This window comes from Caloenas nicobarica, chromosome 1 (genome assembly GCF_036013445.1).
Source record: "Caloenas nicobarica isolate bCalNic1 chromosome 1, bCalNic1.hap1, whole genome shotgun sequence".
Lineage (NCBI taxonomy): Eukaryota > Metazoa > Chordata > Aves > Columbiformes > Columbidae > Caloenas > Caloenas nicobarica.
The window spans coordinates 147,605,974-147,630,500 of record NC_088245.1 but is presented as its reverse complement, the minus strand read 5'-3'; the positions used below and the strand labels follow the sequence as shown (position 1 = coordinate 147,630,500).

General features: G+C 43.8%; 1 protein-coding gene across 1 annotated transcript in view; it reads right to left on the bottom strand.

Moving 5' to 3' along the window:
* Nucleotides 1-23,978, bottom strand: part of NPAS2 (neuronal PAS domain protein 2) — a 55,074-nt gene extending 31,096 nt beyond the window's left edge. Inside the window, exons 1-6 of the mRNA XM_065633701.1 lie at nt 23,925-23,978; nt 17,720-17,868; nt 14,404-14,495; nt 10,504-10,593; nt 4,395-4,515; nt 3,380-3,493 (exon numbers count right to left, since the gene is read on the bottom strand). Coding sequence (XP_065489773.1) covers nt 3,380-3,493; nt 4,395-4,515; nt 10,504-10,593; nt 14,404-14,495; nt 17,720-17,868; nt 23,925-23,956 — 598 coding nt within the window. The 5' untranslated portion in view covers nt 23,957-23,978. The remainder of the gene's footprint in view (nt 1-3,379; nt 3,494-4,394; nt 4,516-10,503; nt 10,594-14,403; nt 14,496-17,719; nt 17,869-23,924) is intronic.
* Nucleotides 23,979-24,527: the final 549 nt, after the last annotated feature.

Below are 24,527 nucleotides of genomic sequence, written 5' to 3'. Positions count from 1 at the left end.
CCGGCCCGTTGCAGCTCCAAGAGCCTCCAGCCATAGCTGAGCCCAGGAGCTCTTGGGATGACGATCTTCTGAAAGACTGAGCACACACCGTGAGCTATGTGAACTTTCCCGGGCAATATCTGGGGCTTGCACATTCATCTCCCTGCCCCTTCTTGGCTAGGGGAAAGGTGCTGGTGACTGTTCCTCTCGGGGAGCAGCATGGGTTTGATGTAGGTTGTGTGTGACCTGGCTCCCTGACAGCAAACCTGGTGACAAGTCACCTTGGTAGATATCAGGCATTTGTTCTACTTTAGCAGAAAAAAAAAAATCTCTTTGGCATCTCAGTACAATGGCCTTTAAAGCTCCAGAGCTCCCACTAAAGTTAGGGAGAGCAGCTAAGCCCCTAACTGGCTTTCTAAGCCTCAGTCCTTCAAATTAATCCATTCAAACCCATCCCTGTATGATGTTCTCAGCCATAAGTCACAATGCGATTAACGGAGAAGGTATGAGGGAGGAGGGATGGGGGGGCAAAGTCACTGGGACCCCAGCAGGCATGACCTCTTCCACCAAGCACCATCATTATATGAGCAATGAACAATAATAAAATGAGCCTAAGAAGACAATAATTCAAGGGAGGTTACGTAAAAGGTTATGTGGAAGTAGAATAAAACTGGTGACATTTCTGTTAAAGAGGGAAAAAAAGGACCTACCAGTTCTTCAAAACATTAGCGAAGGTTAAGTGAGAGAAGGAAAGGTGAGACATTCACTAGGACTGTCACTGCCGTGACCCTACATTAATGAGAATGGAATAGTTAAGTATCCTGATGAGATCCTGATGGGGTACAGCCTGCCCAGGGATAAGAGAGCCTCCCCATCCAAAGATGCTCTGATGTCCCCGCAGCAGGAACACGCAGGCAGGCCAGACTCAGAGTACACGCAGCAAATCCTTGGAAACAAAGGTAGGATTTAGCATCGGGCAGCTAAAAAGCAACGGCAGAGATTTGTATTTAGAGAAGAACATCCTGTATCAGTCTCCCATGTGTAAAAACAAGCTCACACTTCCACTGCTGTGAAAAGCTACAGGGAAAAGCATTCTTGAATACATTCCTAAGGAACGTCTCCTGCTAATTAAGCTTAATTTGCAATTTCTGTCTTCCTCTCCCAACAGTATGCTCAGCTAACTCTTTCCTTATCTTTAGCTTAGCCTCCTTCCTCCACAAACACCTCCAAAACCCAGGATTTGGGGCCAGCTGATCCTACACACGTAGGATGAGCACTGCCCTGTGAGCCACCCGTCTCTGCTCCACCACCCTTCCCACCACTGTCTTTCTTGCCTGCTTGGCCTCACACCTGGAGATGGTGCTGCCTGGAGAACAGGCATTTATTTAATGGGAGGAAAAACAGAGCAACTATCGGCAGGGCCAGCAGCTGACAGCCCCAGCATGCGTGGCTTAGGGGACAGTGCCCATAACAGGGTGCCCTGGAGTGCGGAGGGCCAAGCAGAGGTGGGAACCCAGCCCACCACTGCACCCAGCAGATGCTCAAAGGTGTCCATGCCACAAGGCCCTGTGGCCAAGCACAGCTGCTTGTCCCCAGCCCCGGGGCTGGAAAGCTGCCCAAAGGGCAGCTGCATTCACACGGTGCTCGCTGGAGCTGATGTCCCCCATGCCTTGCTCAGGGTGCAGCCGCCTGATGCAAGAAGCAAGTATTTCCACTAGGCTCTGCACCGAACTAGGGAAACTGGTCAGGATGGGCAAGCTGCTGTCCTGCAACAGGGAGAAAAGGAGGTGCCTAGGAGGCACCATCTCAGACTGGGGGCAAGGGCCATCCCATCTTTATTGACCAGAGTGTCAGACTGCAGCAGAGATGGGAAGAAAGTGGAAGAGACAAAATAAAGTGAATGATTTAGAAAAAGGTAGCACAAGGAAAAAAAATAAGCAGAAAGCACATATCTTATTTGAAAGCTATAAGCTGGGGTCTTTGGAAAATGATTTGGTGTCTTCTGAAATCAATATTTTCCCATTTAGTTTATATGCATTAAGCTAGAGAAGTTATCTGTAATGCAAGTTTTATCTTTCTTCTGAGAAACAGCCACTGATACAAATGCTGGGATATGAAATCCTAATGGGTAAGAGGGCAGTATTGAAGTCATGCCAAAATAAAAGGCTGAAAATCCTTGGAAGAAATGGATCAGATATTCCCCTGGTAGAAATGTATCTTTATGAGTCAGCACCCCAAATCCGGTTTCTGCTCTAGAAAACAGAACAGTTTGGTCTGCGCGTCTGTCAGGCAGCCGCATTTCGCTTCATTCAAACTAGAAAGCATACAGGCAGTTTTATTTCTTTATACAAATAAAGTCTCAAATCAGATGGCACCAACAAGAAATACATCTCTCCATCCTGCACGTAGGTTTCTATTCTAGTCATGTGGAGCAAGAGCAGAAAGTTAAATGGGGACAGGGACATTTTTTTTTTCACAGTGTGGTGTGCGGTTTTTGGAAAGCACGGTGGGGAATTTTTTTGCTGAGGATGACCTATTTGGAACAATACCAGCAACTTTGGAAATGCCACTCTGGAGTTCAATCAGGCAAGTAACTAAAGCAAACTTGGGCAGGCAGGAGAAGGGAAAGTAATAAAAGAGTGTTTCATTTCTGACACTAATGGCCGTACAGCAATCTGGTTGTTACGGAATGGGCGAGGTGGAAATTTGCTCTTCCTCCCTTGAAAGATGGTTTCCCTAGACTGACTGTGGTGCATTAGTGATGATGCTGACTGTATTTCTTTCCTTTTTTTTTTTTTTTTTTTGGAGCTTGTTGGGTTCTGCAGTGCAGAAAAGGAATGTAAAATGGTATCTGGAGAGGGAGGCAGGTGGCAGCATCCTCAGCTGCTCCAATGCCTGTAGCAGGGGACCCCTCACCGTGGCAAGGGGCGGGGGGTGCAGGCATTCAAGTATGTGACACTGCCATTTTTTCCCAAAAAAATTTCCAGAGAAGGATGAGAGAGCAGATTTGGCAAATTATCAGTTCTCGCACAGAATTCATGATTAATGCAAGTCAGCAGATAAGGTAGCAAACTTATTATTTAGCTAATAGATAGAGTCTTAGAACACAGTATTAATGAGCACAAACAAACCCTCCTCTGAACCTGTCATTATTTGCAAACTTACCCCGAGTCCAGGATCACTGCTACCAAGCGAAGCGTAGTAACAAAAGCAACTGACAGTTTCACTTTTCATAGGTATACGTCCAGCTTTTGCAAATCAGCTGCGAGATCCATGTGAAGCAAATTTTACCCCATAGTGTTAAAAATTTTCCTTTCAGTTAAAAGCCTGTCTTGTTCAATGGAGCAATACTTTTATTTTACACAGCTAGAGTAACATTCATACAACAGTTAAAGCTTACCATTGCTGTAAGACCGAAAATTTCCTACAAACTTTATGTATTCATATGTTGGAAATTCCTTTGGGTTCAAACTTCCTCTCAGAAGATGACAATAAAACTCTAGTTCATTGTCAGCTGGATTGTTAAAAGAAGAAGAAGAAGAAATAAATATACTATTTAAACTAAACGCAACCAATGGTGTCTTCCAACCCCAATCTTGCTGCAACCGGCAACACGAGAGCGGCTTGTTACCACTCAGGGTCCTGCCCTCGAGACTCACTCACCCTTCTCTTACACCGCCTTCCTTGGAGGAGTTAAACTGACATTGCTTTGGTGGAGCCAAGGAGAGAATTGGATCCTTCGTTTATAGCTTTTTTTTTCTTTTCTATGTAGGCTTTTCATGACTCACAGCTGTTCTACATCTTGTGTTGGAAAACTATGCCTAATTACCTCAAAATATCTATTAAATTAACTTTGCCATATTAGCTACCAGCTGCAGGTTTTGTATATACAGTAGATTAAGCTGCTGTACATTTTATATTATTGTGTGTTTCCTTACCTTACCTCCTAGAGTGAATAAGGATGAGGCAAGTAAAAGGGTCTTTACAAAAAACAAAATTCAATTTGCAAAAGAATTACGATGATTTTACAGATACTTTTCAACTTTAATGCAAACCAAAGGTGAGTGACATTAACGGATCTCTGAACACCATTTTACTTGAACAGGTTGAAATATCAATTAAGATGTGATTTGTCTCAGGCGAACTCTCAGTTTCCATTTGCTAACCTATTTTCCTTAGCTGTCTCAAAAGATACAATATTTAATAATTAACATGACTGCAAGCAGTCTTAGCCTAGTAAAATAAAGGCCATGTGTTTCATTTAAAAATAGTACTGAAGGGTCATTCCAGGTGGCAAGATCTTTTTAAAAGGCTATACACTTGTTTTATATTGCACATCACAGAAAAAACTCTTTATGAGAGAACATTTTTATCCTGTCCATGCTTTTTCATTTACTGGGAAAGATAAAACTTACTTTTTAGGTAATCTGATGATGCAGAATCTGTCATAAGCATACAAGAAGATAACATCTTATAAATTTCTGAATGTTCTTGTTCTGGGAGGAAATTTAACAAATTCTGATCCAAGACATCACACTGCAAAGAAAAAGAACCTTTGAGAAAAATAGAAATATCACAATGAGCATGCAGAGATGTGCAGCAATGCGGACACGAAGCCTGTGGCAGTCAACAGGAGTTTTCCCACTAATTTCACAGAATCACAGAATGGTTGGGGTTGGCAGGGACCTCTGGAGATCATCTACTCCAACCCACCTGCTAAAGCAGGTTCACCCGGAGCAGATCACACAGGAATGTGTCCAGGTGGGTCTTGAATGTCTCCAGAGAAGGAGACTCCACAGCCTCTCTGGGCAGCCTGTTCCAGTGCTGCGGCACACTCAAAGAAGTTTCTCCTCATATTCAGATGGAACCTCCTATGCTTCAGTCTGTGCCTGTTGCCCCTCATCCTATCGTTGGGCACCACTGAAAGGAGTCTGGTCCCATCCTCTTGTCATCCACCCTTCAGATATTCATAAGCATCTCCAGGGAATCTTGACAAAATCTAAACCAGGGGGGATGACTGGGCAAACAGAGTGGCCACTTCTCTATGGGCTGGTTCTCAGCTTAATTCTTAGCACTCAGTGATGCTCGTCTAATATTTCTCAGAGACCATGGGGTGCAATGCGTATGTCCGCACACCTAGATGACAAGACCTGGGAGTGAGCTGGAAAACTGGTGCCTGGCTCCCTGTACCGCTCACCAGCTCCATGCATGGGGCTCTTGTGGATCATCCCAGCCTGGTGTCTCCCCAGCAAACCCCGACTGGCAGGAGCAGTGGGGCTGGATGCTGGGTCAGTCCTGAATCCAGCCCCCTCTCCCTCAGCTCCTGGGAAGTGCCCTCAGGGTGGCAGCCCTTGCTCCCCGCTTCCTGCATCCTGGCAGGTGGGAGCAGGGAGAAGGGGACTCCCCAGTCTGGACATCGTTGTGCAGCAGCAGTAGTTAGTTCCCAGGGAGGTGGACTTCATGGTGCCACCAGCACAAGCCCTCTGGCCAGCCATGGGCTGAATGTATGGGTGTCTCCAGCCCCAAGATCAGCTGGCACGAACCTGAAATCCATCCACAATCTAGGTACTGAGGTTGGGGAATGGAAAAAGGAGATGGATTTGTGCAAAAGGCCATGACTGGCCCGGGGTGAAGACAAGCGTTGAGGAAGGTCTCACTATGTTCACCATGGTGACAAACCCAACGCTAGAAAGGTGTATCTGAAAGGACATCCTGAGATGAGTGACCCTCCGATGGCATTGACTTGCATCCATCCCACTTGAGACTCCCTTGGGCAGCGCTGGCACACTGACACAGCTTTGTGTGTCCTCAGAGCAGCTGCTGTCAGACTGTATAGTCGTGCTGAAAATCTGTTAGCCCTGTATGAGACTGGAAAGTTATTGATCATCATCATTTATTTATGTATTTACTTAAGACTGTGCTTTGGTTTCCCTCTGCTTTCCACCCATGCCTGCTGTTCTGTGTGGAATTCCTGTTTAGAGTAGTGAAATGCACCAAGTACACTTTGAAAATCAGAGTGCTATGCTTTACACGCTTATCTTGATGCAACAATATATTACTTTAGGTTATGAAGTTATAAGTATTACGTGCTCATTACTTGAATATTCCTTTTGTGATGAATACTTCAAAATTACTTTTGTGACTTTAGTATATATCTTATTAATACGCATCCTACTGATACTGCATGTAATTCAGTTTTTTATGTATGTATATAAAGATTATATTTATATTTACACAAAATAGGGTACATCGTTCATGCAATTTTGGGCATATGAGGAAAGAACACCTGACAGGAAACTGCAGAGGTGAGTCCTTTTCAAGCCTTATGGTACAATCTCAGAAAAGTAGTTTTTCCTTCTCATTCCTTTTCTACCTGTAAATGGCAGATAATGACACTTATCCACCAGTTTCACATAAGTCTCATGGGGGTTAATTAATCTCCCGTTCACTCAGCAGTAGCTGCAGGAGGATTAGATGTGAGCCGTCACCACTCCTCAAACTCATTATGGCTTCTTCAGTGACCTGAGGATGTACCACCTTTTGTCACCCTGTTGTGACCAAGCTCAGATTCAAAACCTATTATCGGTTCTGCAGTGTCATTTCTGTTTAGGGTGATAGCTGTAGAGCCCTGCAACTATGTGTAAGGTAGGAGTTGCAAGAGACTTCTTTTCCATGCACCCGTCAGAGCAACTTCCATATCTGAGCATCAGCTATTCACTGATTTGCAAGTCTGGGCATTTATATTTTTTGCCACCATCATGTACCATATCCAGAATTTAATGTTTAGTTTCCATCTTTGCTGTTAGAAAATACCAACTTTTTTAAAAATGAGTTCTAAAAAGAAATAAAGTGTCTACTTCTTAATGTGTTTCACAGCTCTTGCCTCCTGCGGAGGTCAGGCACACCCCTAAAGCAGCACACGGAACAGAATTTCTGGATCTTGTATGTGTCAAGACTCTTGAATCAATATGTCAGCCAAGAATATATTGACAGGTCAAATAGAGAGAAGGAAGCAAATATTCCATGATCTCACTGGAGCTGTAGGAAATGCCAGGCAAGCTATTCCGTGCTAATTCTGCACCAGACCTGAAAGGCGGACATGTGGTGCCATAGCAGAAAGGTGACCAGAGAGACGGACAAAATTTGATCACCACAATCAAAAATGCATTGGTTGGAGGGGAATGGTTTGCACCTTTGTCTAATTATTCTAATTATTCTGCAGCAGGCAGTTCTGCCCTGCTGGCAGAGACAGCCACAAAGCATTGCCGAATGAGACAGGCAAAGCAGATAAAAGATAAATTGCAGTGGCTGCAGGTGAAGTGGTTAAATGAACTACATTAATGCATATTTACGCTGCTAAGCTTGGAATCTTCTCTGCACCTTTGAATCTATGGATCTCGCTGGAAGAAAATTCTGGGTATTTACTCCTCATAGCTATGGCAGGCGAAGAAACAAAACCTTTGCATCCATGGGTGCTGGTCCATTCTAAATACAATACACCAAGCTCTGCAATCATTCGATGCATAGCTGAAATCTCTGTGCAGTTTCAAGGAGACAGCTATACTCCAAAATGGAGCTCCTTCCTCACCTTTTCACTGCTCTTTGGTGCAGAGTGAGGAGGAAATATGAGTTATTCCTGCTGCAGGGAAAAAAACCCCAGGGGAACAGAGCAAACATGGTCACTACAGGAATGGGAAGGTGGATGGCTGCAAATGAGACAGGCTTCTTTCCCAGCAACCAAAAAAAAAATCAAGGTAGCTCTGTTCTGTGTGCTGGGATTTGGCCCCTGTGTCAATCTGTATATCCTGCAGTGATGCCCATTGCTACCCTGTAACAGCAACACTGCATGCAAAACTTTTGTACGCTATAAGGTGCTACGTGCTGAATTCTTCCACCCAGACATTTAACTAAAGCCCCCAAGCAGAGCAGAGCAGCTACCTGTGCTTCACCTGGGAGTCCCTGGGGAGAAAGAGCCCTCCAGGAGAAGCTCAGCCCTGCCAGGGACCTCCTACCTTTGCATAGCCACCTCCCCTACTGACCCTCAAGGCTATGGGACTAAAGCTGGGTGAGATGGACACCACCCTCCCAATCTGTGAGCAGGTGCAGCACCTTCTGTTGGAGGCTGTGGACAGACAACGTCCATGAGAAAGCTGCGTCTCCTCCTGTAGCTTGGAAATAGTCACTCTGCTGCCTGTGTTTAACTGTTTCACTCAGCAAAGCAGGCAAGAAGGGACAGGGAGGACACTCCTCCAGAGACCTGCGTAGTCATGAGGTCATAGTGTACCTGCTATGAGTTGTGACTGGACTTCCAGGAGTTCGCTTCAGCTGTAGTCAATCTTACCGTGTGAGATGAACTTCTTTTTACATCAACTGACCCTAGGCATAGCCTCTAGATCTTGTAAGAACAGACTATTTAGAATTACAACGGAGGAAGTCTGTGTTTGAAAATGCTCTATGGAACTTATAGAAGCTGTATTAAAGAGAATTGGATGTATTTGTTCTCAGCACCAGAGTCTTTCATGATTTTAATGAAAGAAAATACATCAGATTTCTTGATAGGGGCCCTCAGAGAGCCCTGCTCTGCATTCTGCCCAGTTTCGCTTTCCTTTCAGTGCTCAAAGCAGAAGATTTGCAGACTATTTTTTTTCCCCTGCAGTCACAGAGGGGAACGAATTGGTATTTCGTCCCTCAACAGTGACTGAATTGAGCTTACAAATAGATCCTGGAGGTAAACAACATAAGCCACGTAGATTTTCCAGATAGCACTCTGATCAGTCTTAAAACTTGAAATGACATATGGTAAGGGCAGCATGGGACTAAAATGCCCAGTGTGCACCAAACTGCGCACTCAGATGTGCCCCTGCCCATGGCCAGAGCCACTTGCCCATCTCCAGCAGGCAGAATCCCTTATAGCTTGCTCAGCTGTGGTCTCTGGGATGCAACCAGTCACTCCGCACACGTGGGCTGGTGTGGCAGTTGTTGACCATTATCACTCCATCAGCTCCAAGAAGGTCTGTGGGAGCTCCTGCTCCACCTCCAGCCCCAGCAGGTTGGTCCCTGGGTTGGGCTGCTATATGCTGCTTCTGTGGGAACGAAAAATAATGCCCATCTTTGTCCTCATTTTGGGCTGGATAACGTGCAAGATTCTCACACAAGGCATGACTATGGGAGGAAAAAACAATTCAGTCTCTGATGGTACAACTCAGGAATTATGAACCTGAATCCACTCGTGTTCAGCCAGGGCTTAAAGTTTCAGGCATAGGGTCTGAAATGTATCTTCCTAAAGATCAATACTTTCTTGCAGCAGATCTACTGTCTCTGCTAAGACTCAGTATTTGGAAGTGATAGCAATGAAACCCCCAAACCATGAAAGACAATGAAATTCCATGGAAATCAGTAAATGTATGAAGACCCAACAGCCTGCGTGAAGGACAGGGTTCTCTCTGCCTTTGAAACAAAGGCAAATGTCAGAAAACAGCCAACTACTGGTTTCCTCAACTGTTGAGGATTAAAGAAAACTGAAATAGATTGATTCAGTTCAATATGTTGTTGCATAGCAATATTCTTGCATTTACCAGGAGCTGCTGCCTTTCATCAAGTTCCTTTCGTCTCAGAAGAAAATAATTTTTGTTCATATTACAGCAAGGTAGTGTGTGTGAAATACATTTGTCTGTGTGGAAAACATAATGCATATTTAGTGAAAAAGTAAACGAGAGAAAAAGAATTGTAATTTTCCTAAGAACATGGCAGGGGAGGGTGGTACAATAATGATTTGGCAGCTATTCTTTTTCTCCTGGGCATGTATTTATTTGAAACCGAGCTACTAAAAATGAGTGTGAGGATTAATCCTTCATTATTGTGCCATTTCTCCTGGAGCAGCCTTAGCAACAGGAGCAGGGTTTGGAGCAGTCCCTCTCCCCTGCTCCTCCAGTCCACACCAGCAGACACAAGAGAGTCTCCCACACCAAGACGCAGCATCCTACAGATGAAACAAGCCCTTTGAGCCCCTGAGCACCAAGCATCAGCTCCACCAGCTCCTCCCAACAGCTTTCTTCTGGGGAAAGCAGAACTGAGCTGCAGGGACAGCTCAGCCACAACCACCAGCGAACTCACACTTCTCTGAATTCCATGGGGGTTTTGTCCTTTGCCTCCCTGGGAGCAGAATAAAGCCCTTAACAAGCTTCTTGCCGGGCTGCCAGTGGCACTGGTGCTATTATCTGCTAGCTTAGAAATCAGAGATGGAAAAGATCAGGCAGGTCACCCTGTGCCTCCCCTGGCCACAGTATTCCTGCAGAGCTTTTTCCATTCAAGCTGAAGTGCCTCATAGCAACAAAAACCTGAAGGGTATGAATCAGATGGAGAGAGAACAGAGCTGATCAACAGCAGCGCCCAGCATAACACAGGGACAAAACTCCTCACCACAGGAAAACACCACCCACTCACCACCCTTTTACATATGCTTCTAAAGATGCAGGGCCCGATCCTACGATGTATAGTGAAAGAGCCAATACCAGAATTACTCACCGGTAAATGCCCTAGAAGAGGTGTGATGCTGTCAGACACATAGATGATGCTTCCACCTGTGGTTACTGCTATAATGAAGCCATCTAATGCCTATGGAAAACAGAGAAGTGGAGAGCGCTTTAATACAGGAGCGAGGGGTGTAAACGGGGCGTCTCATCGTGTGTTGATCAAAACTGTTTTGACTTCAGCACCATATTGTTATCGAGTTGTAGGAACATTATCTCAAGTTGCAGAACAGTAATTCTCTGATTTCACAGTCTGATTTAACTTTTACAACATTCTTTGTAGTCTAGTAAAACCTACTATTGAAGCAACAAAGGGCTCACAGGAACATTTCATGTCTCGGTTTTTAAATTAATCACACATTTTAATAATGCAAAATGACTAAGACTGGATCCCTTGGAAGTTATTAAAATGAACATTTGAGCTCTGTGTAAATATCAAAGGACGATGAAAGGATGCGGTCCTATCTCAAAAAGGTAGTTCTCTGCAAACCCAATAAATCTCAGTTTGTATTAATGTAACATTGTGTATTACTGGGCTTTCATGTAAGTAAAAGCAATGCAAATGATCAAATACTCCTTAGCCTGAGTTTTAATTGAGTGATTTATTTCAAAGGTCATAGTATTAGATTACTCATTCCAAGCGAAATTTACCCTTCTGCAGAGTTTCTTCTTCACTTTGGTCCCACCTTGCGGAATGTCAGCCTTATCCCCATCTTCTGCACAGGAGCAATTTCTCCTACCAAATTAGTCTTGTCTTTAGTCTGAGCTGCAAAGTTTTGAGCTAAATCGTGTTCAAAGTTAAATATAGGTAGATGTCAAGATCTAAAGCAACCTACTCTAAACAATACCCCCCTAAAATTTAAGAATAAATAGCAGGTGCTCAGAGACTATGTTAAAACCTTCCCATTGTAATTAAGGAGTCATTGGTGAAGCTCCCAATGCCTGCAAGTGGAGCAGATCTGGATCATCCTCCTGTACTCAGCACTGGTGAGGCTGCACCTCGAATTCTGTGTTCAGTTTTGGGCCCCTCACTACAAGAAAGACATTGAGGTGCTGGAGCGAGTTCACAGAAGGACAATGAAGCTGGTGAGGGGTCTGGAGCACAAATCTGATGAAGAGCGGCTGAGGGAACTGGGGCTGTTGAGCCTGGAGAAAAGGAGGCTGAGGGGAGACCTGATCGCTGTCTGCAACCACCTGAAAGGAGGTTGTAGCATGGAGGGGCTTGGTCTCTTCTCCCAAGTAGCAAGTGACAGGATGAGAGGAAATGGCCTCAAGTTGTGCCAGGGGAGGTTTAGACTGGATATTAGGAACAATTTATTCCCTGAAAGGGTTGTCAGGCATTGGAACAGGCTGCCCAGGGAAGTGGTGGAGTCACCATCCCTGAAGGTGTTTAAAAGACGTGTAGATGAGGTTCTTAGTGGCATGGTTTAGTGGTGGACTTGACAGTGTTAGGTTAATGGTTTGACTCGATGATCTTAGAGGTCTTTTCCAGCCAAAATGATTCTATGATTCTGTCAGTTCACTGGTGATACGGAGTCGGTGTTGCCTGCAGTATTTGAGCAGTACAAGCACTGCAAGCATGACTGAATCAGAGCAGATTTTGACTATACTCTGGAGGCAATACCTGTTCAGGAGGCAGGTGTACAGCAAACAGCTCATGGTGGCACGGTGTTACAAAACCTTACTGCAAACCCCGGCATGCCTCCAAGCCAGACTAGCAGTTGATCCTGTGAGCTGCAGCACATCCTTCCCCCCTGCTGACTTCAATAAGGGAAAGAATTCTAAGAACACTGGAAAATGCTAATTGTTTTCAAAAAAAAAGGAAAACACAAAGCCTTGAATAAAGACACAAACATATGTTCCATTTTCCAGAGAATGCTGAGCACCCACAACTATTTAAGTCAATGGGAATCTGCTGGTGCTACAATCCTTTGAAAAGCAGGTCAATAACTTATACCCCAGTAGAAGAGTGTGTGTTTAGCATCTCTGAAAACCCTCCAGCTGCTATAGTTAGTTTGATTTTGTTAATCTAAGTGCAGAGAATATGTTTTTCTTTAGCGTAGTACATTCAAGCTGTTTTCTAAAAAAGCATGATAGCTGTTAACCCATAGAAGAGAGAAGTGGTTTTACAAGGCAGTTGGATTGTGCATGTTACTATGGTGAAGGTGGTGTTTTGGTTTTTTTTTTTGGTTGTTGTGTTGGTTTTTGGTTTTGGCTTTTGGTTTTGGTTTTTTTTTAATCAAGTCTTTATTTCATATCCAATGCAAATTAAACAAAGTGAGTCATATCAGACATTTGTGGTAAAATCAAGTTAATTTATGTATATGTAATTCTATTTTTATTTATGTGCAACTGGTCTTTCCAGCATTAAGAAGGCATATCCTTCTTCAAAGATTTCACTACTGCAACAGTACTAGATGGACAAACAGAGTCTAATACTCCTATGTAATCTGATGACAGCCTTTTCAATAGGGTAAGAAAAGGCCATTTTCAGGAAAGCTGATGTATTACTGCAGTCAATTATGCTCTGATTCTTTCAAATCAGCTCTTGAAAAAACCCTTCTCATATTTTAATAACAGGATGGGAAAAACTTCAAGCAGTCTTGTCCAAATGTTAATAAAATAAGATTAGTAGAAAGGCAAAAAAACAGAGAATGATGAACAGCTGGCTCAACAGGACATCCCAGTACCCAGTGTTATCTTGAAGGGCATGGAAAATCACAGTAGCAAGAAGGTGATTTATAAGCTGGGAAACTAAAAGCAATTGTTTTAGTCTAAAATTGTGTGACATACAAGCAGAATCAACAAAGACCCAGCCAGTCAAGCCAGCTGCCAATTTATTGCTATCTGAGGAAATATTTCAGTGCAGACCGAAGAAGTTATGTACATTAAGTTCCTGTGCACTGAGAAGGGTATTGGGGGTTGTCGGTGCAATGGGAGCAAAGCGCCTCTTCACACTCAACCAGGGGAGTCTCGACATAACCAACTGCAATGGCCAAGGGACCACCAGTCCCTGGGGGCCAGCAACATGCCCAGGCTTCATGCCACCCCTCAGTGGGTCAGGCTGCTCCTCAGAATCCATCCCTGCCCACAGCCAGAGCCTGGATCACGCCCCGTGTTTACGTCCTTTGTGGTAGGAGAAGCTTGTTCCCAAAGGACGCTGCAGGGCCACCCAACCTCCACATGTTTAGTATGGGAGAAGATCCTTGCTAAAGAAGGTTCCAGCTGTTACTGAGAGTGAAAAATACATTTTAGCAGCTCATTTGCATTTCATCTCGAACCTACATAAATGCCATTGAGTCACCTCCCTTCAAATCCCAGCTAGCATTAAAAGCACCCATGGTATAATTTAAAGGTAATTTAAAAACTATCATCGCAAAATAACCCTGCTCCCTGTTCGAGTAAAAGGTGTTTGATAAGGGCCTTGAAAATCTTTACAGTGGAAGTATTAACTGTATGAAACCAAGAGGAGCTGTCAGGTTTTATCTGCTTGTACAGCACCTAGCACTAGAGGGACGCAACACTGCTGCTTTTTAGGTGCTAGTTGTGCATAAATATTAAGTAATAATAACGCCTTCCAAGAACAGGAAAAAAACTGCTGCGTGCCCTTCTCCTCACCTCTGTTTGTAAAAATAAAATGTAACCTGTGATGTGAACCTCTCCCCTGGATTGCCTTTCTTGGGAGTCCCTGCCCAGCTTTGCAGGCATGGTCCAGGGTGAAAAGCAACGTGTGGGGAATCTAATCCCTTGTCTCAGGAACACCTCTGCTTGATGGTCAAATACAGCAGTACCTGAAACCTCCTCTTTTGGAACGGCAGGTGACATTTAATTCTAGACACATGGGCATTTCCATGATTGCTAGACAAAATTAGGAAAGGTATAAATGCATGTTCACCTCCAACATCAGCTGGGTGAATTCTTCATTGCTGAGAAATGAAGGCTTCCAGTCCTGCTGAATTTCAGAAATCTCCGTCTGTGCCGAGACTTCTAGAGAAATAAAACATTTCGCTTTTTAAAATTCAAAAAACCCTTGTATTTTGCAAGTCTGCTATGAAAAGGGTGAAATCACCTTTATGTTCAAAAATTGCAGTTTTCAAGCACGGGTTTTCCATACAGAGACAATAATGTCTATCTAAATTGGGCCCCATCCTGAAAAGTTTTCCTCATTTTTTACTCAGCTCAGCTTAAGTTGACTTCAGTGAGAGTCTGTTTTCATGTAGCCATTGGCCTCAATCAGCCTTACTTAAGGGTATTGATCAAAAGATAAAACCACTTTGCCTGAAATTAAAATCAAGGCAAGGATTAGCATGTGTCAAATTTATATTTACAATTCACAGCTTCAAAATTAGGATGCCAGGGAGCTAGGGTTCAGCCTATAGCTTCTGTGCCAAATAGAGGGGAGCAAATTCTTCAAAATGTGAGTGGAACATGAGCATTTGCACCAGCCTTGCACTGGAGCACTGGTGTCTCATGCCAAATCCTCCCTAGAGAGGGGAGTGTTCTGTGCTGTCATTATGCCGGGGCTGGTTTGCCCTGTTGTTGGCCAAGCCTGGCTAGCAGCAGCCTGAGGACACTGGGTCCCCAAAGGATTTCCGTGGAGAAGTGCAGGTGCACCGAGGTAACAAGTCATGGCTTCACACTGAAACTGGAGACCATACCACAGGTAGCTGGATGCTCCATGGTGACCTGTTTCCTTCAAAAAACAGCCACTCACATCAGCTCTGCCTGAGCCAGACAGGATTATGGGGGACGGATCTTATAATTCAGAGAGACTTGAGGTGATTTTGTTCACTGCTCGCTCCACTTGTCTAAAAGTGCTCCCTCATTCAGCACTAGCAGTGAGGGGATGCTGAGTGCAGCCTGCCTTCTCCTCTAATTAATCCTATTGATTAACACTTCTGGTGCATGTAATACCCAACACTCCCTATTCGGAGCATATAGGTAAACTGGCCAGGGAAATGCAAGTGGCTCAATGATAGATGGTAGATGCCCCATCCCTGGAGATGTTCCAGGCCAGGCTGGACGGGGCTCTGAGCAACCTGATCTAGTTGCAGATGTCCCTGCTCATTGCAGGGGAGTTGGACTAGGTGACCTTGGAAGGGCCCTTCCAACCCAAACTATTCTGTGATTCTTTGATATTAAAGACCGTAAATTTATACAAATGCCTGTGCATATTGTTGCCTATAAAGAAATCAAAGCCTCCGTTCAGGCTTTATTAGTGGAGATGCAGCCGTCTGCTTCTACCAGCTCATTCGACTTGCTTTCTGCTCTGCTGGGGGCTGTCAGTGGTAGTGTGGTGGCTTTCCACAGCCCCTGTAGTCTTATACAGAGATTTCAAAAACAGGTTAAGGAAAAAGAAAGACTAGGCATGATCAGAGTTTTATTATATAGTCTCAGAATCTAGGATACTTTCAGCAGATCCATAGCTTGGAAAAGCTGATATACATGAAACAGCAACTGCTCAGACAATTATTTGAGATTTGGGAAATTCTCTGGATTACAAAGAAGGAGGCTGTTTATGAAGCAAAAAGATCTGAAAATTGACATCCTCCTCCATTATAACTAAAATCTTGTTTTAGCCTATTAAATGAAAGGGAAATATGATTGAATAAACCAGATCCAAAGTACATTGAAGATAATCAACGTTTTAAAATGCTGATGCTTTGTACTATATTGTGTGACTAATAATCTAGTTTAAAAATAGATAACGTTTGCTTTTTTTAGCAAGTGCACAAAAACCAGTTGCGGTTTGACCCAATTGCTGTGGAAGGATTTGTGACTGTTAGCTTTCTTTTACCTAGTTGTTCTTCCAGAAGTGAAGTGCCTTTTGGAGTAAATTATTTGGGCTATCAGCTACACTTCTCTACACTTACTTAAATCTTGTGTGAATGTTCTTTGCTTGGCTTTATAATTGAGCATATTTGCATCCTCCTTTACTCTGCCTTGGGCAGATAAAAGAAAAAAAGAAATGTTATTACTGTCATTTTTAATAGGTATATGCGATTATTAAACTTTGAGATGTCCTAGTCATGCCCTTCTGTATGAAATCACAATGTCTGTGGCAAAAATTCATTTAAGGAGAAACTGCGCTCTAACAACAGAACTGCTATAACTATTTCCCCAGTAAGTTTGACATTTGTGACTCTGTTATGTTGGGAGTCATGATGTAAGAGTTTTTATGGTATTTTTTATTTCACCCAGAGCTCTCCAGGAAACAAGGACTGGAGGTGATGGATGAGTGAAGGCGAACCTAGTTATGCAGTGCATCAGCTTGTGAGAGCCCTTTCTGCTTTGTGGGACCAGGGACATTCCCCACAGTCACCTGCTGAAGCCTCTTCCTCACAAGAGAAAAGAAAGTCCCATTTTAAACCAGTGCCCTGATTTATAAGGGAAAAGCATTTCAATTATCTGCTACTGGTGCATGTCCAAGCATCAGGGAGCCCAGAGTGCACGTTCCTCTCATCAACTAGAAACTAGATCAACCCAGACAAGATCAGCAGGGTCAGAAATCTCCTCTGTCTTCTGTGAGGGTATATTTTTAAGGGACTTAACTGTCACTGCTGTATGCATTTTAAAAAACAAACGCCTGGTTTTCCAGGGTTGAACTTTTCTGTTGCAACTGCACACTGTGCAAATGTGACGTAGTTTCTGCTTCTGCAAATAGGGTGAAGCACGTCAGCTACCTGTGGATGCAATTTGCTGAAGCCGGCTTCAAAAACTGGGGCTTTTTCTGGTCTGTCTTTTCTGCTTACTGTGGAAAATTGAGTCCTACACAGTCCATTGAGGAGCAGGGGGGCTGAACAGATTGTTTCCCTGCATTTTTCTGCAGAAAAGCTGGGGCACATGCTTTGTTCTCTGCTCAGAATATTGCAAATTTCAAGGAACGGAATCTTCCCTCTGGTCCCAAAGCTCTCTTGTTCAAAGCATCTCTCTTCTTCACCTGTGCTGCAGGGCACTGCTGCCCTCCTTCCCTTGGTTCCTGTCATTCACCCCTTTCTCTAGCAGGCTGAGAGTCATCCTCAACTAAAGAGCAGCCAAGGAGATGGATTTGGGCAGCACAGTGCCTGCAAATGATCTTTTTTGATGAGAGAAAAAAAAATACCTAATGTTGGTAATTTTAGGCCCCTTGAGCCATTCTGATAATCACTGAGGGAAATAGGATACTGTAGTCACCATCTGGCAAGTGCATGAAGAGCTGCAGTAAATCTTACCATTGTGTTTCTGCAGAAAGCCGATGACTTTTTCCAGCACAGTAGTTTTGTCCATTTTGCGAGTGTTGCCTGGAAGCATGGAGCTGAGCTCTTTGATGAGAACATTGAACTGATCACGCCTCTTCTTCTCAGACTTGTTACGCGAAGCCCTGTAGAAGGGGATAAAAAAAGAAAGATGAGCAGACGGAGAGGAAAAATCATCGTGTACCTGCACTTTGCAGGGTATACACATGGAAATTAGCTTGCTGCGTGCCTCAGTATGTGAAGATCGACATCGGCCTCCAGCAAAGCTGCAGAGATAAGTAGGAAGTGACTGTTCCTACCTCCTGCTCTTGTCTTTGGGTCCCCTTTACAGTCCAGTGGAGAGATGGAGGCTCTGCTTGCCCCTTTGTGCTGTCTCTGGACACTCTGGTCAAGTCTATCAGGTTGGCATTAAGCCTGTAGGTGAAGCAGCTCTGTCCATCTCCTGGGTATGTGCAGGGTCTTGAAAGTTCACATAGACTCTGAGGAGGTACTCAGAGCAAGATGAAATAGAAATATGGTGACAACAGTAAAATCATCCATAAAGGAGAAGAGTGGGGACTGGTAAAACTTTTTTTAGACTGATAGACTAAAAAAACTATGGTTCATACTCATCTGTGCAGTATTAACAGGAGAGAGGGACCCTGGTCCTGCAGCTTGCCATTGCACTGGGGCTGGGTCCACCTAGAAGGACCTGCCCAGTTTGGTCCTCTGGCTACCTCCAAGCTGCTTACAGAGAGGAACTGAGCTGTCATCTTCCAGTCATTAAGATCAGGGACCTGACCAGACATTGCGGCAGCTGCCATCTAGGTCATATGCCACCTAGTTCAGTCTCCTTTACAAGGTGAAAAGGGCAAGCAGGGGAGAGAGCATCAGCACATCTCATCCCAGCATGGACCGGGTCTGAGGCCAGGATGTGCTCCCAGGCCTGGGGGCTCAGAAGTGCTAGCACGGGTCCCCTGCTTTGCCCCTAATCCCTGTATGCCTCTGGGCAAATCGCTTAATGTCACGGTGCCCCAAATCTTTAGGTGCAAAATGGGGACTCCACAGCTTTCATTGCCAGCCTTGTCTCTAGCTTGCAGGCTCCTCAGAGAGACCCTGCTTCTGCTGCTGTGCTTAAAGAGCTCATATGAAGAAAGGACTTGATTTCATTTGGGGTGTTTTGACACCATCATAATACTGTCATTAAGGCTGTTGATGATATTTTCAGCATGTGCACTTTATTTAAAATTAGATGTAAACCTATACACAAGCAAGTGTTTTCTGAATTCTTCCCATGAACATGACAATCATTCTACTTGGAGAGTATCACCCAGATTTCTGTAGCCATGTGAAAATAGAAAAAAAATATAACCCAGAAGGTTTGTTTGTTCTTCTGAAAGGTCTTTAAGCAGACAAGATTTGCCTTATTAATTACGTAAATATCTAAAAATCTAGTTACATGTAGACGGGGAAGAGAAGCCAAGAGGCCGGTTCTCACTCTGAGTTGTTCAGTCCCAGCCAACTCCGCTGTACCTCATAAAGCAGCTCTGGATGCACGCTGGTGAAAATCAGGGCAGAATTTAGCCCAGCATCTACATATCCCCCAAGGATCAGGATGGCAATAAACATTTTCAGCAGAGAAATCACTGCAGAGGCTTCTGGATGTTGCTACTGACAGAGGGGTAATTTTTGTTTGTCTTGTTCTCAACCCTGAACACACTTGGAGATACACTGGATAGAAGCCAACACTTGATTATTTTACAGCTTTGAACACAAGAGATTGGGTGGATACTGCCTGACTGATTTCAGCCTGTTCTTATTACAGTGCAAAAGGCTGTCAGAACAAGATGTGAAAAGCTCCAGCCTTATCCTATTTCTGTACAGTTCAAGGGGATGTTAGGAATATCAACATTTTCAACATTTTATGTCCTCGTAATTCAACCCTCAGTTCATTTTAAGCTCAAAGGGTCTTGATCTTCCTGAAAATAAAATAAAACACCAACTGTCTATAGGGAAAGTATTGCTTTAAAAAAAAATAAAGATGCCTTGATAGAAATTTAAAGTATCTATTTTTAACACATGACATTTTATTCACAAAGGAAATATAAAAATTCCTCTAGTGGAAATAACTCAACGAAGATCTGAATCGATGATCACAGTAAAATCTTAAAAAGAAAAAAAAAAAGAGAAACAACCCCACAATTAGGTCATCTAAACTATCCCTGCACTGTTGTAAATGCTTTGTTCAGTCCAGTTGTAAATGTCTTAAATATTGCAGTTTTCATCACTTCCCTTGGAAGATTATTCCCTAGCCTTGCTTACTTCACTGGTAGGGCATAACATTTACAGCAAACCAAAACAGTCTCTTTCTTAATTCCATGCTATTCATCCCAGTTCTCCACCCTCCTTGCTACTCCAAAAAAAAGGGCATATCCAAGGGGAAGAGACACAGTATGAATAAAACCTGGATTTTTTTGTGAACATAGCTAAAGGCAATACAGGACTGCTTGAATTCAGAATGATCAAAAACACTCATTTAAAATGTGTTTCAAATAGCCATTTTTATTCTCTTGTATATTTGCTGCTTGTTGCCTTAAAGAGAGACTGATACTTGCTGACTAGTAGCCATTACATCTCGACGATTTACAATGAAATGTGACTTTGCATAAGATTTCATACTTCTTTTTGCTCTCCAAGGGGATATGCTATACATGCATCAAAGCAAGTAACTGTACCACACACCTTCATTCAGATTTGTAAATTTACTTTTTATTGGAGTGAAAAATGGCAAGTGGTAGTCCTCATTTATTAAGTGTTTTCTCATGGTTCGTTTAAATGTAATTTTGTTTGGAATTCAGAATTCAACTGAATTGCAAAAGCATTATTTTAAAACAATTTACTATTAAAGCAAACTAAAAGAAAAGAAGATAGAGAAAAAAGTGGACAAAGCACAATTTTTGTTTAAAATTAATAAATCTAGAAAACAAAATAAACCTCGTCTTGCATCAAAGAACTGAAAATGAAATTATGGTTTCTCATCTCCAGAAGATCAGAAGACCTCAAAGAGGTCTTCGATGCTCCTGAGTGTGGAGCCATCATATCCACATTTTAGTCCTCTGGTTTTTGAAGTTTTGCCTTACGGAGTCAGATAATGCAGAATGGGGCTCAAAATAACCAGTGTCCTGAAGGAAGAGCTATGAGTTGTGGACATATATCAAACACTTGGCTCAGGGGTGGGAGTGCAGATGCCACTTGTCAGGAGAGGACAGACCTTCTCCTCCATGTAGGTGAAATGCAACCTGTATGTGCCTACTAAATTGCAGCAGGTAGTAAACGGTGTCCATGTGTGTGTGTGCTAATCACACTTCCAACTTGGGAAACTTAGCTCCTAACTTGGGTCCATCCCTGAAGAGTTAGGTCGAGAAATTTCCAGTCTTACCTACTCTTAACTCAGAAAGAAGAGAACAATCTTCTTGGGTTTTTTACCCCCTCTAGTGTTTCTCAGCACTGAGGGACCTGGTGCTTATACCAAATAGAAGAAAACAAAACAAGTGTTTTGCCTGCAGCATGGGACAAATGAGAGCGCTCAGTTTCCAAGACACAATAGTGAAATGTTCAGCCAATGGCTTCTCCCAAGTTTGACTCTCTTTAAAGCTTTGGAAGAAAAAATGTAGCTATTAATTGAGTTTGAATGGTTTTAGTACACTGTAGTAACTTTAGACCTTCATGAAGCTTCTCATGATTTCAAATTTAATTTCAAATTTAGATTTATAAAACACAAAATGTACTTAGATTACAATTTAAAGAAGCAATTTATTTTTTTTCATTTTCAAAGTTATCATTTTTCTATTCACCTGGATAGAGGCCTGCCGCAAGGTATGACAAAAATTCCCTCCAGGAACAAACAGCACAAAAACCATACCAGATGGTGACAACAATCACTGATAGAGAGGATGTGTGTTATCCTATTTTTTGTCTTAGATGGATTCATTTAATGCATTTTTTTTAAACAATTAGCACACAAATATCGTAACGATCATCAGGCCATAAGCATGTGGAGCAGCAATGCAAGGGGGGCTCCCCCTGCTCCTTTCTTCCCTGATCGGGGGGCTCTGGAGAAGTGTGACAGCTCCCGCTGTCCTACACCCTCTCCAAAGAGAATCATAGAATGTCCTGAGTTGGAAGGGACCCACAAGGATCATCGAGTCCAACTCCTGTCCCTGCACAGGACAACCCTGCAGTTCACACCATGTGTCCGAGGGCCTTGTCCAGTCTCTGCTTGAACACTGTCAGGTTGGGGCCGTGACACCTCCCTGGGGAGCCTGTTCCAGTGTCCACCACCCTCTGGGGGAAGAACCTTTTCCTAATGCCCAACCTAATCCTCCCCTGGCACATCTTCCTGCCATTCCCTCGGGTTCTGTCACTGGTCACTAAAGAGAAGAGCTCAGCGCCTGCCCTTCCTCCTCCCCTTGTGAGGCAGCTGGAGCCCCATGAGGTCTCCCCTCAGTCTCCTCCAGGCTCAACAAACCAAGTGACTTTAGCCGTTCCACATATGGCTTCCCCTCTTTGTTAAGTGGTGTGGTCTTGGGGGGCATCCCTTCCCTGAATGCACCTCCCACCCGTCCCCAGGTGCCTGCCTGGTTGACAGATGGTTGGGCAGAGCTGCACACAGAGCTGTACTCCATATCAGCCTTCTCCTGCCCATGAAGCCCCCCGTGGAGAGCAGCAGCCGGCTGGCCCCTGGCCTCAGCAGATAGTGCCTCACAGTTCTAAGGGAAGCTGGTTAGGTCAGGGCTTTGCTCCTAGTACCAGAGTCAGGCTGAGGGAGTTGGGGTTGTTCAGCCTGCAGAAGAGAAGGCTCCAGGGTGACCTTATTGCGGCCTTTCAGTGCTTAAAAGGGGCCTGTAAGAAAGATGGGAACAGACATTTTAGGAGGGCCTGTTGTGATAGGACAAGGGATAATGGTTTTAAACTAAAGGAGGAGAGATTCAGGCCAGACATGAGGAAGAAATTTTTTACAGTGAGAGTGGTGAAACACTGGCCCAGGTTGCCCAGAGAGGTGGTCGATGCCCCATCCCTGGAGACATTCCAGGCCAGGCTGGACGGGGCTCTGAGCAACCTGATCTAGTTACAGATGTCCCTGCTCATTGCAGGGGAGTTGGACTAGATGGCCTTTGAAGGTCCTTTCCAACCCAAACTATTCTATGATTCTATGAAAGTCAGGCCTTCTGCAGCCTGAGCATGCTCACATTAAGAGAAGGAAGCAAAGGGGAATGGTTGAGCTGGGTTGCAGCCCGTGCTGACCTATATTGGTGAGAAAAAGCTGCGGGGAAGAAAGAAGCAGAGAAGGAATCAAAAGAGATGAAACTGGATCAACTAGTTGTGCCTGGACTGGAAATATTCTCATTAGAGGGAACCATGGGGAAAAATGTGGGCAACCCATGGCTCCCTTTAAAGCAATGAAACTGTGGGCTGCAGTATTGATAACATGTCCAGAAAAAACCCCTTCAAATGCTTCCAAACAGCTTTTCTGCAGAGGCCAGTCAGATCTGACAGTTATTAAGAGTTTTATTGCCAAAGGTTGCCTGTCTTGAAACCCTTTTCCTCCCCACAAAGTGTTCATGACAATTTCCCACCAACCAGGACCTGATGATGGAGTGCACAATGTATCTGAGTCAAGGTTTGTGCCAGTTTAGGGCTGACACAGCACTTTCCCTGGTCTTTCTCTGCTCTGAATGTAACTTCTGGGTGTTTTCATTACTGTGAGACAGGCATTGCTGAATAAATGACCATCATAATTGGAGAAAAAAACCCCCACTGTTTCAGTTCTCTTTCTTTTGCAAAATGTTTTTTGTAAAAAGCCCACATTTTTATACACTTGGGAGGTTTGTATGATGTATTATAGCGGCAGGAGTATGTTGTTGATTCTTCAGTTCTCATGTTCTGCAGTAATGTGAAGAAAACGTTCAATGCCTTTGCTTTTTTGACATTTTCCACAGGAAACATTGCTATGTTATTTTCTTCTAACAGGGTAGCCAAGAATAGGAATCCGCGAGATGGCAGTTTTTCAAGTTGTGCTTGGCTGTATTTTACTCTCTCTCTCTTTGATTAATTGATTATGGATAAAACAGCTTCTGCAGCAACAAACAGTATCAAGCTCATCACAAGTTAAACAGAGAGTTATAAAAGAAAAAGTGCTCACCTCTTTGCCCTGTCTTTCTCATCTTCATCCATTAGATTGTCTATGCAGTTTTTTCTGTTGAAGGAATACGAGAATCATTATGAACTGTCATTTTGTTAGCACTGCTTTGCAGGTTAATCTCAGAGTTGCTCTATTTCATTTTAATAACACAGTGATGATATCCAGGTCAGATAAATGTGTCAGCAGTGCTTTATGCTACAGTCTTTGATTTTAGGATACATTCACTGTGGATAATGTTGTTCCTGAGCACCACACCAGCCTTAGGGGCTCAGCTGGAGATCAAGGCTCCCAGGCACAACATGGTGCACCAGCACAGTACAAAACCAGTTACTTCTTGGGGTTTTTTTCAGTGTGGAGGTTACTCTCTGCAAACTTGCAGGCTGGATGAACCCTGGGATCCGCTCAAGTCAAAAAGGCATTTTCAGCAACCCCATGTTTCCCCAAAAACCATCCCCAGTGCAAGTGCCTCTGACTCCTCAGGTGGCGCTTTTTACTGGGAGGCTGTTCATCATCCTTAGTGGGTCCCGACCCAAAGCCCAAAGTACAGTCGCAACTCTACTGAACTATGCCCCAAATTCAAAGAGTCCTCATAAATCCCACTGC